Source organism: Nicotiana sylvestris, chromosome 2, assembly GCF_000393655.2.
Source record: "Nicotiana sylvestris chromosome 2, ASM39365v2, whole genome shotgun sequence".
NCBI classification, from domain to species: Eukaryota; Viridiplantae; Streptophyta; class Magnoliopsida; order Solanales; family Solanaceae; genus Nicotiana; species Nicotiana sylvestris.
The window spans coordinates 118,532,877-118,546,984 of record NC_091058.1 but is presented as its reverse complement, the minus strand read 5'-3'; the positions used below and the strand labels follow the sequence as shown (position 1 = coordinate 118,546,984).

At 35.1% G+C, this 14,108-nt stretch overlaps 2 protein-coding genes across 4 annotated transcripts; one reads left to right on the top strand and one right to left on the bottom strand.

The window, feature by feature from the left end:
- Positions 1–5,768: 5,768 nt before the first annotated feature.
- On the top strand, positions 5,769–10,782 carry LOC104216663 (pentatricopeptide repeat-containing protein At4g20090). Of its 3 annotated transcripts, XR_011405472.1 has the most exons (3): positions 5,769–8,218; positions 10,261–10,408; positions 10,679–10,782. XR_011405472.1 is itself a non-coding variant. In XM_070168172.1 (2 exons), exon 1 carries the CDS (start codon positions 5,985–5,987, stop codon positions 8,208–8,210), a length of 2,226 nt encoding a protein of 741 aa, XP_070024273.1. In that variant the 5' UTR covers positions 5,769–5,984; the 3' UTR covers positions 8,211–8,218; positions 10,679–10,765. The 3 variants fall into 3 exon arrangements, 2 of the variants coding, with proteins under 2 accessions (XP_070024273.1, XP_070024272.1); XM_070168172.1 differs by lacking the exon at positions 10,261–10,408 and having other exon boundaries at positions 10,679–10,765; XM_070168171.1 differs by lacking the exons at positions 10,261–10,408; positions 10,679–10,782 and adding an exon at positions 8,282–8,392.
- Positions 10,566–12,644, bottom strand: LOC104216662 (cationic amino acid transporter 5). Its single transcript, XM_009766774.2, has one exon. It carries the CDS (start codon positions 12,500–12,502, stop codon positions 10,733–10,735), a length of 1,770 nt encoding a protein of 589 aa, XP_009765076.1. The 5' UTR covers positions 12,503–12,644; the 3' UTR covers positions 10,566–10,732.
- Positions 12,645–14,108: the final 1,464 nt, after the last annotated feature.

Here is a 14,108-nt window from a genome sequence, read left to right as displayed (position 1 = left end):
CTTAACAATTAAGACACAATTACATAGCAATTAACGATAAAATCACACAATTTGGACATTAAATGCTAAAACTACGACGTACATTATTTTTATGATTTTTGTTCTTGTAAAACAAACTTAATTGCTCCTAATTGTAGAATTAAATCTTAAATGCAAATGCGACATATTTTGAATTTTTTATTAATCTAATAAATAAACATGCACAGACAAATACAAATAATTATCCAAAAATGCCACGAAAATTCTCAAAATTGCGCACAAAGGAAAATTATTTTATTTTAAATTTTTGGGAGTAATTCTCACATAGGGCAAAAATTACGTGCTCACATCACGTCTTCTTCTTCTTTGAGTTTCAATCTGAAATTCAGCCAAAACCAAGTCTAATCTTCAATAAAACCCCTCAAAATTGAGATATAAACTCCAAACCATATTCCCAATTATTTACAACAACACCCAATCCAAATAAATAATGATTTTTAAAAACCCAAATTTGAATTCAAAGCTTCAAAGCTTTTTAATGGCTGTCAATGGTGGAATTGCTGCTCTATTTTCCTTCCCTCTTATATTACTGAAGGAACCCGAAATTATAACCATCAAATCGACCAGGCTTGTGCTCATCTTCCCCGGGCACAAAAACATTGGGACAAGATTGCAGAGGTGCCGACAGTGCCTTGGCTATGGAAGAAATAATGGGATTTTGATACAAAAATCATGGGTGTGGGAGGGAAACGTGGGTGAATGTGTGAGAATTGGAGAGAGAAACGTGGAGGGGGGGTATTAGAAGGAATATAAAAACCACTAATGGTATATAATTGATAATTAAGTATACTAAATATAATTATATCAAACCTTAAACATTGAGGGTAATATAGTTTCCTATATGGCATAGGAATGTAAAAATTCCTTGAATAATTGACTCCATCATTTTTGGTTCATTAAAATTAATACAGGAAAATGACATTGTGTATCCGCTCTCAAAATAATAATCGAAATATTTATTTATATCTATATAATATTAAAAGGACGAAGGCCCTTAGAGAAATGTTGTTTGTCTTTTTTACCCCTTTAAAATAGAATTCACATAGGACAAAATTGTAATTTAGTTACTTTCTAATATTTAGGATTTTAAAATCAACTAAAATTTTGGTTGTTAAATTTTTCCTTATTTGAAGTATGTACAAATCATAATACTTGGGAATTTAAAATCGATTAAACTCTACATTACATAAACTCTTTTCCTTATTTGAACAATATAGCATAAGTATAATATATTTCTTTTTTGGGTGCGAATAAGTATAATATATTTCACGTTAGTCTCACTCATATTTAGGAGGTTAAAATCAATTATATTTTAATTTTAGTTCATTGCAGAAACAAGCTATTTACAAATACATATTCACACTTCTATAAAAGTTTAACATGATTCTATTTTTAATACTGGACGTAAATAATCAGTATCTATTAGTTTCAAAGTCAAAGTTATGCTAACCAAATTATATTTCGAAGTAAAAGTTCTCACCATCTCTGCTAAGAAATTTTATGTAATTTTACTATTAAAGTTATTGTCCAAAATAATATCAACTCAATCATTCAGAAATACTATACAATATAATAAAGTGAAAGAAGAGCTAGCATTTTTTAACGATTTTTATCAGAATTAAAAAGAGAGAAAAACAAATATCTACTCCACGTTCATTTTACACTTAACTCAAACAATATTACAAATCACAATGACTTCATGTCACGCCCCAACCTCGGGAGACGCGACTGGCGCTCATCGAGTGAATCCGACCGAACAAGCCTTTTTGACACCTTCTACCCAACTCAATATGATCAAGAAACCATGCTTTCATTTAAACTAAACAGTAAGAAAGATCATTCATACAACATCGCTAGTTCATTTTCTATTACCCTTAAACCATAGTTATGTTTCCAAAATATTATGCAGTTACAGTTTAGAGGAAATAAGAGTTTAGAATTATAACGTAGTCTAGTGACCCATCCAATACCCGAACATAACCCACACAAACGTCTACGGTGTCTCTAAGGATGCAAAAGACAGTTATGATAACGCCGGCAACAAGGCCCCCGCTATACCTCAAAAGTGAAAATTTTATAACAAAACGTGTACAACATAACCCCTGAAGGAAAGGGGCTCACCAAGACTTCTGAGAGGAGGTTACTCTGCTACCTGCGATCGGCACTGTTTGCTATAGAATCACCTACATTCATTCAAAAATGTAGCGCCACCGACAAAAGGGACGTTAGTACCATGGAATAGTACTAGTATGTATAACTAAACACCATCTTGTTAGAAAGAACAACCATACAAGAGTAAAGAAATCATAAGGACTAACAAAGCTTCAAACAATCACCACGTTATCAAATAAAAGGTCCACATAGCTTTCACATATTTTTCATAACTTTAGGTTGGGGCATTCCATATTGTTGCATCATCATTCATAGTACCACCGCTTTCCTTGTGCGGAGTCCGATCACGGCCCGATCGGCTAAGCTGCCTCATTTGAGACATATACCTCAATCACTATTTCATTCCCACTTTCTGGTTTCAATATCAATACAAATACCACCATGTGTGTAGCATGACATCCGATCACGGCCCAATCGGCTAGACCGTCTTACCAAGACGTTACCCTTGTCCATTAATCATCTTATTTCAATTTTTGCTTCACACGTATTAGTTCGTTGGCACTTGGGGGGACAGTTACCACATCATACTTGGCACTAGGCCACACTTCATAACTCGCGTTTCACATTATTCCTATTTTCAATATTAACCTTGCCATTTGAGATCATAGGCACATACATGAGCAATTCAAGTTGTAAGCATGGAGAGAATTTCACATAGTGTGGCATAACAATCTCAATTTAAACTTGACTTCGAATCGAGGCATTTTAGCACATAGTTCGCATCTTTCACACATTCTCAATTTATCAAGGATAGCATATTGTGCACATTGAAACACACCTTCCACATATAATCTAGCAACACCAATTCACTTGAAATAACAAGCACCACATCTATAAATTTTCAGACTTACAACATTTATATGGACACCATGGGAGCTCAATTTCTAAGAAGAGGGGTTTTTAGCCATACATACCTCAATAGAGCTTTCCTTAAATTCTTACAATAATTCTGGAACTCCTAGCAACTTCAATCTCTTTTATGAGAATTACAGATTGAACCAAGAATTAGAGACATGATTAAGATTCTAGCTCATTTGAGTATATTATCAAGTACTAAGTGTGCATTGTGATTTTAGGACCCTTTTGTGAGAGATTTTTATCATCTTATACCCCAATTGCTATCTTTTTAACTCACAATCTCCCCATACCTTATTATCATTTATGCATGTGAGATAATCAATCCTCATACCCATGAACCTACTTGTTAATCACTTATTTTAATAGAAATTTCGAAATCGTAAATTAGGGCACAAGTTCTTACCTCTTAGGATGAAGGCCTAGCAAATTTTACTTGAAAGTCTTCAAAGATTTGGGCAAGGATTGTAGTGATTTGGTGAGAGTTAGTTTCTCCCTCTAGGACTCCCTCTCTCACTCTATTTGCAGTAAAATAGCATAAAATGGGTCTAATGGGTTGCTTTTAATGGGATGGGGTCAGGTTTTAAAAGTTAAAAAATAGGAGCCCTCACACAATCTGCGATCGCATAATTAACATGTGGCCCGCAAAAGGGACCGCAAAATTTCCCCCAAAACATGAGCAAACTGTCCGGGTATGCGACAAGAATGTGGTCTGCACACCTGATCTGTGATCGCATAATGCACCGCAAAACTGCCCCTAGCAAAATTCCAAGGAGATTATGTGATGACTATGCGGCCCGCATATTGATTATGCAATCACATAATTGGCCGCATAGTGACCTTAAAATTAATCATCAAACTTCCTCACTCTGCGACGACTATGCGGTCTGCATAGCTATTATGCGACCGCATAATGGGCCGCAAAAATGCGTTCTTCTAAAAAATATTATTCCTTAACTCTTTAATGCATAGATCAATCCAAAGGGTCCGAACCGAGGCTCGCAAGCTCGCCGTAAAGAATTTTACAAATTTTTAACATATATTCCTAACTTAGCACTACGAGATCTCGGGTTTTGAGCAAAATTTTTTACGGGACCTTACACTTCGTTATATGCCATTGTATAATTATTATTATTTTGGCGAAGAATAACTCTCACGAATGGAATGTATATGCAGTTTATGCTGCAACTACTAGATCGTTATGGATTATCTATATCTATATAATAATAGTGTTTTTGTAAAATAAATTTCACGTCGAACAAAATTTCATGTAATTATTTTCTCATATTTAAGACTTAATATTAACAAAAATGTTGCTTATGAAATCTTTTTGTATGTATTATATAAAAATCGAAATATTTTGGACTTCAAAATCAAGAAGTTGAAAGATAGATGGTTTTGGAAAATATTATTTTCATATCCAAAAACAAAATTATATATAAGTCTATTTAAGAATCCTTATTCCAACTATGTGGATTCTAAAAATAGCTAAGATTTTTTCCTATATAGATTATTTTATCATTTGAATAATATAACATAACTATAATTCATTTGTTATTATATTTTAACAATTTTAATTTAGTACACAAACAACACACTTCTCTTCATCGAATTGTTAGTATACTACCTATAAACTACACTCGCCAATATATAAATAATTAAGAATATAAAAGAGAAAGAGAGATGAACATAGAGAGAGACAGGAAGAAAGACGGGAATCACATCACTTCGATAAGTGACAACGTCAAAAATCACAATAAAAATATTTCTTCCTTCGTACTAGCTAAATGAGATTAATATTCAATATCTTTAGAAATGTATACTTTTAATTTAATTTTTATTTTTGTATCCAAATACATTGTGTATTCATTGATATAAGTTACACACGCAAAACACATGTCTGAAGACTAAAAGGAAGCTTTATAAATTGAAATATGATAACTTACGAAATTAAAATTATAAAATTATATAACTGGAATAATTTTAACTTCAATATATTTACTGAAAAGATTGAGTATTTCTACGGGGCATAATTTTTTCTTTTATTGAGTTAGCTAAATAGGATCGACAATCATCATCTTCTAAAACTTATACTTTTTCTTAAACTTTTATATTATAATTTTAATATAATATTATGAGTTTTTTAAAAAAAAAATATTATACTTATTGAATAGGGTACACGCGTAACTCGCGTATCTTAAGACTAGTATATATATATATACTATTTCTATATGTTCTATACCAAAAATATACAAATTTTATACATTTTTATAACTACCAAATATAATTAGTTTGGGCGCGAGCCGAAAGTATCTTTGCCCTAGACTCCGAGAGACTATTAAAAAATTTTGTATTATAAAGATTCAAAAAATAATTGCATGTGACCATACATGTCTTTTCAACAGATACTAAACAATTTAACTTTTTTGTTAATTTCTTACAAATTTAAACACAGGCTTTTAATTTGAAGAATATTTCGAAGCTCAAAAATTGAAAAACAATTTTTTTTTCCTTTTAGAGAAAGAGAAAACACGTTTGGTTGTTTATTTTTGAGAACGAAATTCTCTCGCTAGAATGATGAAAAGAAAATTAAAAGAGCCAACCGCAAAGGGGTTTTAGGGCCGAGTTCACTTCAAAGTTCAAACCCCATACCCCAAACCCCACCCACCCTCTACCCCCACCCCGACCCCCACCCCCACCCCCGGTCTTCTGCCCTACCTACGCTTGCCCCTCTCGTGTTTTCTTCTTCCTCTTCAGCCTCTCTAGGTGCAGAGACCTTCTTCATTTTCTTGAACCTTAGCCTAAGATTCTCGAATTTAAACCCAAAATGATCATTTCCAGAAGTTTTTTTGTTCTCTCCACTTCGTGAGAATCTGAGTTGACTAAGGCATGCCCTTTAACATCCTTATAAAAAAGGCATGCCCTTTAACACTTTCACTACCAAACAGTTCATCAGCTCAAACCTAATCCCATGTAAGTCTTTCTCTAACTTCACCATTTACCACTTCTTTTCAGCTCTTTCCAACCCCTCTCATACTGACCATGAAATAGAAGCTGCCCCTTCTGATAGTTCTTTTAAACTTTCCCCAAATCCCAAGTTGGGTTCTCCTGAAACTGACATAAAAATTCCCCCTTTTGATAATTCATCTAATTTTTCCTCAAAACTCAAGTTGGGCTCTTGTGAAACTGAAATAAATTTGCCCCCTTTTGATAGTTCATTTAAAGTTGCACCTACACCCAAGTTGGGTTCTTGTGAAACTGAAATGAAAATGCCCCCTTTTGATAATTCATTTAAATTTGCCCCAAAACCCATGTTGGGTTCTTGTGAAACTGAAATGGAAATACCAATTTCAGATAAGTTATTCAAAGAGGCCCCAAAGTTAGGTTCTTTCAAAATGGGTGATTCTACATTCTATTCCCTTGTTGAGAAATATGCTAGTTCTGGGGACTTCGGGTCTTTGGAGATGGTTTTTGATAGAATGAAGCGCGAAAAAAGAGTCTCTATTGAGAAGAGTTTTATCTTAGTGTTTAGAGCTTATGGAAAAGCCCGTTTGCCCGAAAAAGCTGTCGAATTGTTTGATAGAATGGTGGATGAGTTTCAATGTAAACGAACCGTGAAGTCGTTTAATTCTGTTCTTAATGTGATAGTTCAGGCAGGCTTATATCGTCGTGCATTAGATTTTTATGCTCGTGTTATAAATAATAGTAACATTATGCCGAATGGGCTTTCTTTTAATTTAGTTATGAAGACTATGTGCAAGCTTCGGATGGTTGATAGAGCTATGGAGGTGTTCAGAGAAATGCCTTCTTGGAAATGCGAGCCGGATGTTTATACGTATTGCACTTTGATGGATGGCTTGTGCAAGGATGACCGGATTGATGAGGCGGTTATTCTTTTGGATGAAATGCAGATAGAGGGATGTTTTCCTGTTCCAGTAACATTTAATGTGTTGATTAATGGGCTTTGCAAGAAAGGTGACTTGGCTCGAGCTGCAAAGCTTTTGGATAACATGTTTCTTAAAGGGTGTGTCCCCAATGAAGTGACTTATAACACGCTTATACATGGTTTGTGCCTCAAAGGTAAGTTGGAGAAAGCTGTTAGTTTATTGGATAGAATGGTGTCAAATAAGTATGTCCCGACTGATGTAACCTATGGAACTATTATCAATGGGTTCATTAAGCAAGGAAGAGCAAGTGACGGCGTGCAGATCTTGTTGGCAATGCAGGAGAAAGGACATCTGGCAAATGAATATGTCTACTCAGCGCTAGTTAGTGGGCTGTTTAAAGAGGGAAAACCTGAAGAGGCGTTAAAAATATGGACGGAAATGATAGAAAAGGGAGTGAAGCCTAATACAGTTGTTTATTCTGCTTTTATAGATGGCTTGTGTCAAGAAGGCAGACCTGACGAAGCTAAGGAGATCCTTTCTGAGATGATTAAAATGGGTTGCACTCCCAATGCTTACACTCACTGCTCTCTAATGAAAGGGTACTTTAAAACCGGTGACAGCAACAAGGCTATATTTGTATGGAAAGAAATGGCGACCAGTGGTATCACATGTAATGAAATCTGTTACAGTGTACTCATCCACGGACTGTGTCAAGACGGGAAGCTCAAAGAGGCTATGATGATGTGGAAGCAAATGTTAGGCAAAGGATTGGTCCCTGATGCCGTGGCTTATAGTTCAATGATTCACGGCCTTTGCAATGCTGGGTCTGTGGATCAGGGATTGAGACTTTTCAATGAGATGCTATGTAGAGGATCTGAGTCTCAGCCTGATGTAATAGCATATAACATAATTCTTAATGCTTTATGCAAGGTGGATAGAGTTTCTCTAGCAATTGATCTTTTGAATACTATGTTGGATCAAGGTTGTGATCCTGACGCAGTTACATGTAATATTTTCTTGAAAACTTTAAATGAAAAAGAAAATGTATCCCGAGATGGGGAAGACTTCCTGGATAAGCTGGTGCTGAAACTGTACAGGCGACAGAGAATTGTAGGAGCTTCAAGAATTATAGAAGTGATGCTTCAAAATTTTCTTTATCCCAAGTCCTCTACTTGGGAAATGATTATTCGAGAACTCTGCAAACCAAAGAAGGTTCAAGGAGCTATTAACAAGTGTTGGAGTGACCTTTTCATCTGATATTAGAGGTTAGATATTTTCTTTTTTTTTTGGTTGCAAAATGCAATATCCTGAAACTTTGTTTCCCATAGGCACATTGCTCCTAGGGGACAAAAGAGGACACAGACGTGAGATTCTTTCACAAGATCCATTCTGTATATTTCAGCAATTATACAATGAGGGGATAACTGCTTATTTCCAAACAGACACTTGCATCCATAATTTTACATTCTGCTTTTCTTTTAGTTTGAATGCATGTCAGTTGAACATGTAAGCAACAAAAAATGACATATTTTATCGGTTACTTCGGCAAAGCTCTTAAATGGATACAGAACGTTGCAATTATCTTAATCTAGGATAGATAAGTTGTTAGGATACTAAAAAGAAAGCAAAATGTCATTGAATATTTTGTTCTTCACTTTCTTACGATATGCTAGATTTGAATCTAAAAGTTCTAATCTATAAATTTGTTACATGTCTGTTTTTACGACACTTCAATACCTCTGGTCATGCCTGATCATTTTGGTGAGTCTAAAACGAGTTCATTTTTAGGTTATTCTTTTATAGTTGTTTACATTTCTTACTTACCTTTTGCTTCCTCTTTGTTTCAATTTCTATCAAGATGGTTGTTTAAATCCTAATTCAGATTCATATAAGTTATTTTCAAGTTGTGTATTATAATGTTAAATTATGAGAGTTTGTTGTTGTATATGGCTTATGAAAATAAGTTCAAATTTTTGTTTGCTTATTTCTTCTTGATATGATATTCCCTGTGGTCGGAGACAGCGGCAATAGCAGGGGTTATCAATTTCCAGTGTACATGCTGATGCCAAATCTTTGGAGTTTTCCTGAAAAGAAGTCAGCATAAAAAATCGACGCAGTTTCTTTTCTTAACAACTTTTTTTTGGGACTTAAAATAAGCTGTAATATTTGTACTTAACCGATAATGATAGCAGAAGGACACTGCTTTAAGATATTAAAAAAGGATATTTGAGCGTGTGCGCTTTCTCTGAAAGCATTCCTTTTATATAGAGGTTGGTGCTTATCGTAGACAAGTTCTTATTTGGAATTGCAAGAGATACGAACAGTTTTGATGTTAAAACCAGCATTTTATTAATTTTAAAATGTTCAAATTTCCTCTAGAAATGGTGCTACAAAAGAACACCAGAACATTTATCTTAAGGACAAAAGACAATCAGATAGAAATCGTAAAACAAAGAATAGTTGTTACAGTGCGACTACTACTGAGCTGAAGCTACTAGGTATTAATTTGTTGAATTTATAACATAGTACTACCGGCCTGCAAGTCGCTCTTCTGTGCACTTTCCTCTGGCGTTGCTCTCTCAACCATTCCACTTCAAACTAAAAGTGCTCTCTGTACTCATGTGAAGTAAATATCTCTTCCTATATGCTGCGCTTCAGTGTGATTTGCATTTACTAGTTGTTTATATATTTGTTCCTGTAATAGCAGCACCCCTCCCCCCTAACTTTAGAAGCCAGATTTGCAATTTTTCTGATTATTTAAGTTGTTTAAGTTAGTAGGTGAATGCACAAACTAATATCTACTGTTCTTTTGATTGGTAAAGGAACTAAACGTATCTGCTGGTGCGTCTTGCATATGTAATTTTAATTTTCTTGTGGTACAACGATTAGAGTTATTATTTTTCGCAACTAACTTGGGATGACAATGGTGGGTGAAAGAGATATTGTGAGTGTGGTGGTTGCATATGAGAAGCTTGAAACTCAAGTTGAAAATGGTAGTGAGAACTCCACAGGGTCATCACATGTGCTTTCATGATGTGCAAGTGGTTGAAGCATGAAAACGCAGTAGAAGATGACAAAATTTCGGTGGTTGCAGCTAGTGACATTACTGTTAGTCTAGTAATATTCATTTGAAAGTTCTCAAAATTCAGATGTTTCTCAGTTTCTGAATTCTTAAGCTTATTACCATTTTCTAGGTTCATTTATCCATCAAATACACTCTTTTTTTTATGGACATGAAGCTACATGATTTTCATTGGGATGATATGGATCCAACTTATTTTGGCTTTTATGAATGATCATTAAGCAGAAATTGTAACTTTTGGGGGACATTTTGTCAAGTGGCACTCGGATATGTGGCATGGAAGTTGGTGCCGAAGCTTCTGAGAAGCATTGCTCGGGTTTTAGAAAAGTTCAAGAAAATATGAAAATGATACAAACACTACTAGTTCCTTGAAGTGAGTGTTCAAATTTTTAACTTATCTTTAATCTTGATTTAGAATGTGTTTCCTATGTGCTGATGTTTATCTTCTTACTTTACATATTTTCCCTCCTGTAACGTTTATACTTTTACTCTATTTGTGGACTTGACTGTAGTTCAGATTCTTGAGAATGTACCTCTAACATGAGCTGTAGTTGACAGTTCTTATTATTCATAATGGTAGAATTGTGTGAGTTGCTATTTCTTTAGCAAATGACTTCATCTAACATAAATCTTATGGTTTCAGGAATAAGTGCGATTGGGACTCAAGTCCAAGATTTCTTGGTAGGTGTAAAAAAACTTATGACCTGGCTTTTTCCACGTCTTCTTCCGAGATCATTGACGACATTACCTTCTTTGGTTGATGAGCCATGTCATAAGTTGCATGGAGTCCAAAAAGAATATAATACATCAGCATTACAACCGTACATATGCCAAACCTTATAAATGCCTGAGCTCCTAATGATCCCATGAGAAACAAGTTTATCACAATTGAGAGGGATGGGAACCATGGAACCAGTGGGACTCCCCAGACTTTTGGTGTTCTTTCCTGTGGCAAAAGAACTGATATTGCCAAAGTTGCCAGGAACCAAAGGGGAACAGTTATCGTGTAGCCAAGCCAACCATTAGGGTTCAGTCCCCAGTAAGCAGAAGTCCCTATGGAAGATAGAATTATGACCAGTAAAAAAAAGGTTAGCTTCAAAAGATTCGTTCGGGGGGTGATACCTCTGACATAATATCTCCTCACAAGCAGAGCAACAGCCATCATCATCGATATAAGAAGGCTGCTTACAGATAACAAACTTGCCAAGGCATCCAAACTTGAAAAGAAGGCTATACAGGCACTTGCAAGTCTGATCAATAGAGTTGCATTTATGGGAGTTCCTGTCTTTGGGTGAACAAGAGCAAACCATGGCGGGATCATGTGAACTCGTGCGATATGAGTGGCGTAGCGTGCCTGCCCAATCGCTCCTACCAAAAGGACAGTGGTCATTCCCTTAAGAGCTCCGAGGGCTACCAGATATTTTGCCCATTTCATTCCCACGCTTTGAAATGCAACAGAGTAGGCGGCATTAGGGTCTATATCGGTATACTTCTGCATCATACTCAGTGAAAGTGCCATCAAGCAATATATCACGGTGATAATTGACATCGACCCTAGCAATCCTAGTGGTATATCTTTTGATGGATTTTTTGTTTCCTCTGCCATGGTTGCAATGTTGTCAAAACCCCCATATGCAAAATACACAATTGCTGCTGCAACAAAGATACCTTTGGCACCATGTGGCATAAAGGGTGTCAAGTTTGAGCTATCGGCATGAGCAAATCCAGCAACTATGACAAATAAAATTACCATCATATTTACTGCGGATGCTATCCAGTTGAAATATGAAGTTCTTCTAGTGCTGCTTATTGCAATTATTGATGTAATTACTAGAACTGCAGCAGCTATTGGATCTAATAAGTTGAACCCATCTGCGAGTTTTGTATGTATACGTAAAGAGTTTGGATGAAGGTTCAGGAGTGTTGTAAAGTAAGAAGTCCAGGCTCTTGCTACTGCTGCGCCTCCAGCAATGGATCCAAGAATTATGTTTCCTGCTGTGATAAAGGCCGCGAAATCTCCTAGTTCTACTCTGATGTACGCAAATGACCCTCCTGCTACAGGAATTTCTACCGCAAATTCTGTATAGCAGAATACAGAGAGCATTGCTGAAATGCCAGAAGCTACATAGGATAAAATTATAGCTGGTCCAGCATGCTCATGAGCTTCTTGGCCAGTGAGTACAAAGATGCCTGCTCCAATAACCGAGCCAAAGCCAAACCAGGTGAGGTCCCACCAACTAAGGCAATGTTTCATCTCGTTTTCACTTTGTTTCCTTAGCTCCTCAATCTCATCAGCGTCCTCAGAACGGCTTGCAACTCGGTCCTTGAATCTGGTAAATGTCTGTGATAGTGCTGATCGGTATGTGCTCCAATTCTGGAAAGACTCTTCTGGGAAGAAATCGTGTTTGCTCCATCTCCAGTAACTTCTTGGTTGAATCTCATCTTCCATTTCACCAACGGAGTCCATTACTGTTATATTCCTTTAGGACTTGTTAAACTGCTATAGAAGGCTAGTAATTACTAGCTCATATGGGATATCCATCAAACTGCTGTTTATAGGTTCATTTTCTTGATGGGGGGTCCCATATCTTCAATTATTGTTATTGATAAGGTTGACATTGGAACCTAGTGGTTACTGTCTAAACAAGAAGTTCTGCTAAATTTGTTATTTTTTGTTTTATGCCATATGGTCCTGGCAATTATAAAAATGGAGCCAATGGATAATTGGGCATGTGATGTATGATAGTTACTAGTTGAGTGAAATAGTTTGTATCTTCCTTGAAAACATCCACATTCTTTTTAAGCTCCCTTGGCCTAACGTGGAATACGTCTTATGTAAAAAGAGAGGGCCAATCTATCAATTCATCAGCCTGCAGCTAGAAGGAGTAACAGGCTGGATTTTTTGTCCTATATCACTTGCAGTACTCCAGGATTTCGCTGATATTATTGGAATGACATCTACTTCCTCCCAGGGGCGGATCCACCCTTCTGGGTGGGGTGGTATGACACCCGCTCGGTTGGTAAAATTATTATCTATTTATGTATAAAAAAATTTAAATTAGGTTAAATATATGATCCTGCCACCCCCATCCGCAAACTAGACATAGGTGCCATGACTGGTAGACCTTTTTGAAAGCTTTTCTCTTGTGTGTAAAATTCAAGTTCGAATTTATCTTGAACCTTGTCTGACTTTCCTTTTTCATTACGCTTTTTATTTCTTTTATCCCAGTCATTTTCCTTTTTGGCTACCTCCTAATTTCTTATTTGTTGTTTATTATTTATTTTTTCCCCCCTTTATTCTATTACTTTATCTGTGATATTTAGCAAGAACACTCAAAAAAGAGCCTCCAAAATTTAAAATTTCATAATATAAACATTTCTCTTATTCTCAAATCTTTTAGTTTTCTTCTTTCAAAATAAAAAAAAAAACTTGGGTTTTGATATTTAGATTGAGATCAATATTAATTTATAATTTTTTTTTTATTATAACATGAAAATTTGTGTTATTTTATGATTGTTAAATACAATTTATATCTCTTTAGTAATAAATTATGATAAATATTTCGCAAGCATTATATTTATGATTTTAAGCTTTGAGATCTCGTAGTTTATCTAATTCTGCATTTACTTATGGGGTATAATTTATCTGTTGAAGATTTTTTTTTCCTTATTCTGATCAGTGGAGTTCCCTTATTAAAGATTTTATTTTACTTGTGCAAATTTATTTTTAGCATACAAAAAAACATAGTTCCCTGGTGAAAATATTGATTTTACTTGTATTATTAATAATAAAAGTGTGATTCCTTCTTTAAAATGTTAATTATTTTTGCTTCTTAATTCCTGAAATGTAATTTTTATACGACAATAATAACATATATACCCAATGAAATTCCATAAGTAGGGTCTGAAAAATTGATGTAATTTTTATATTTGCAAATAAAGTGCTTATTAAATTGCACGAATAAACTAAAAAATTGAACCGGACAAACGTTCCGAAAAAACTATATATTAGTAGTTATTATAAGATGTACATTAAAGGAAATTTTGGCACCCGCCACCTTTAAATCCTGGAT

Bases quoted from the DNA above. Each gene is read 5' to 3' on its own strand.
- LOC104216663 (XM_070168172.1), top strand. From the start codon at position 5,985: ATGCCCTTTAACACTTTCACTACCAAACAGTTCATCAGCTCAAACCTA.
- LOC104216662 (XM_009766774.2), bottom strand. From the start codon at position 12,502: ATGGACTCCGTTGGTGAAATGGAAGATGAGATTCAACCAAGAAGTTAC.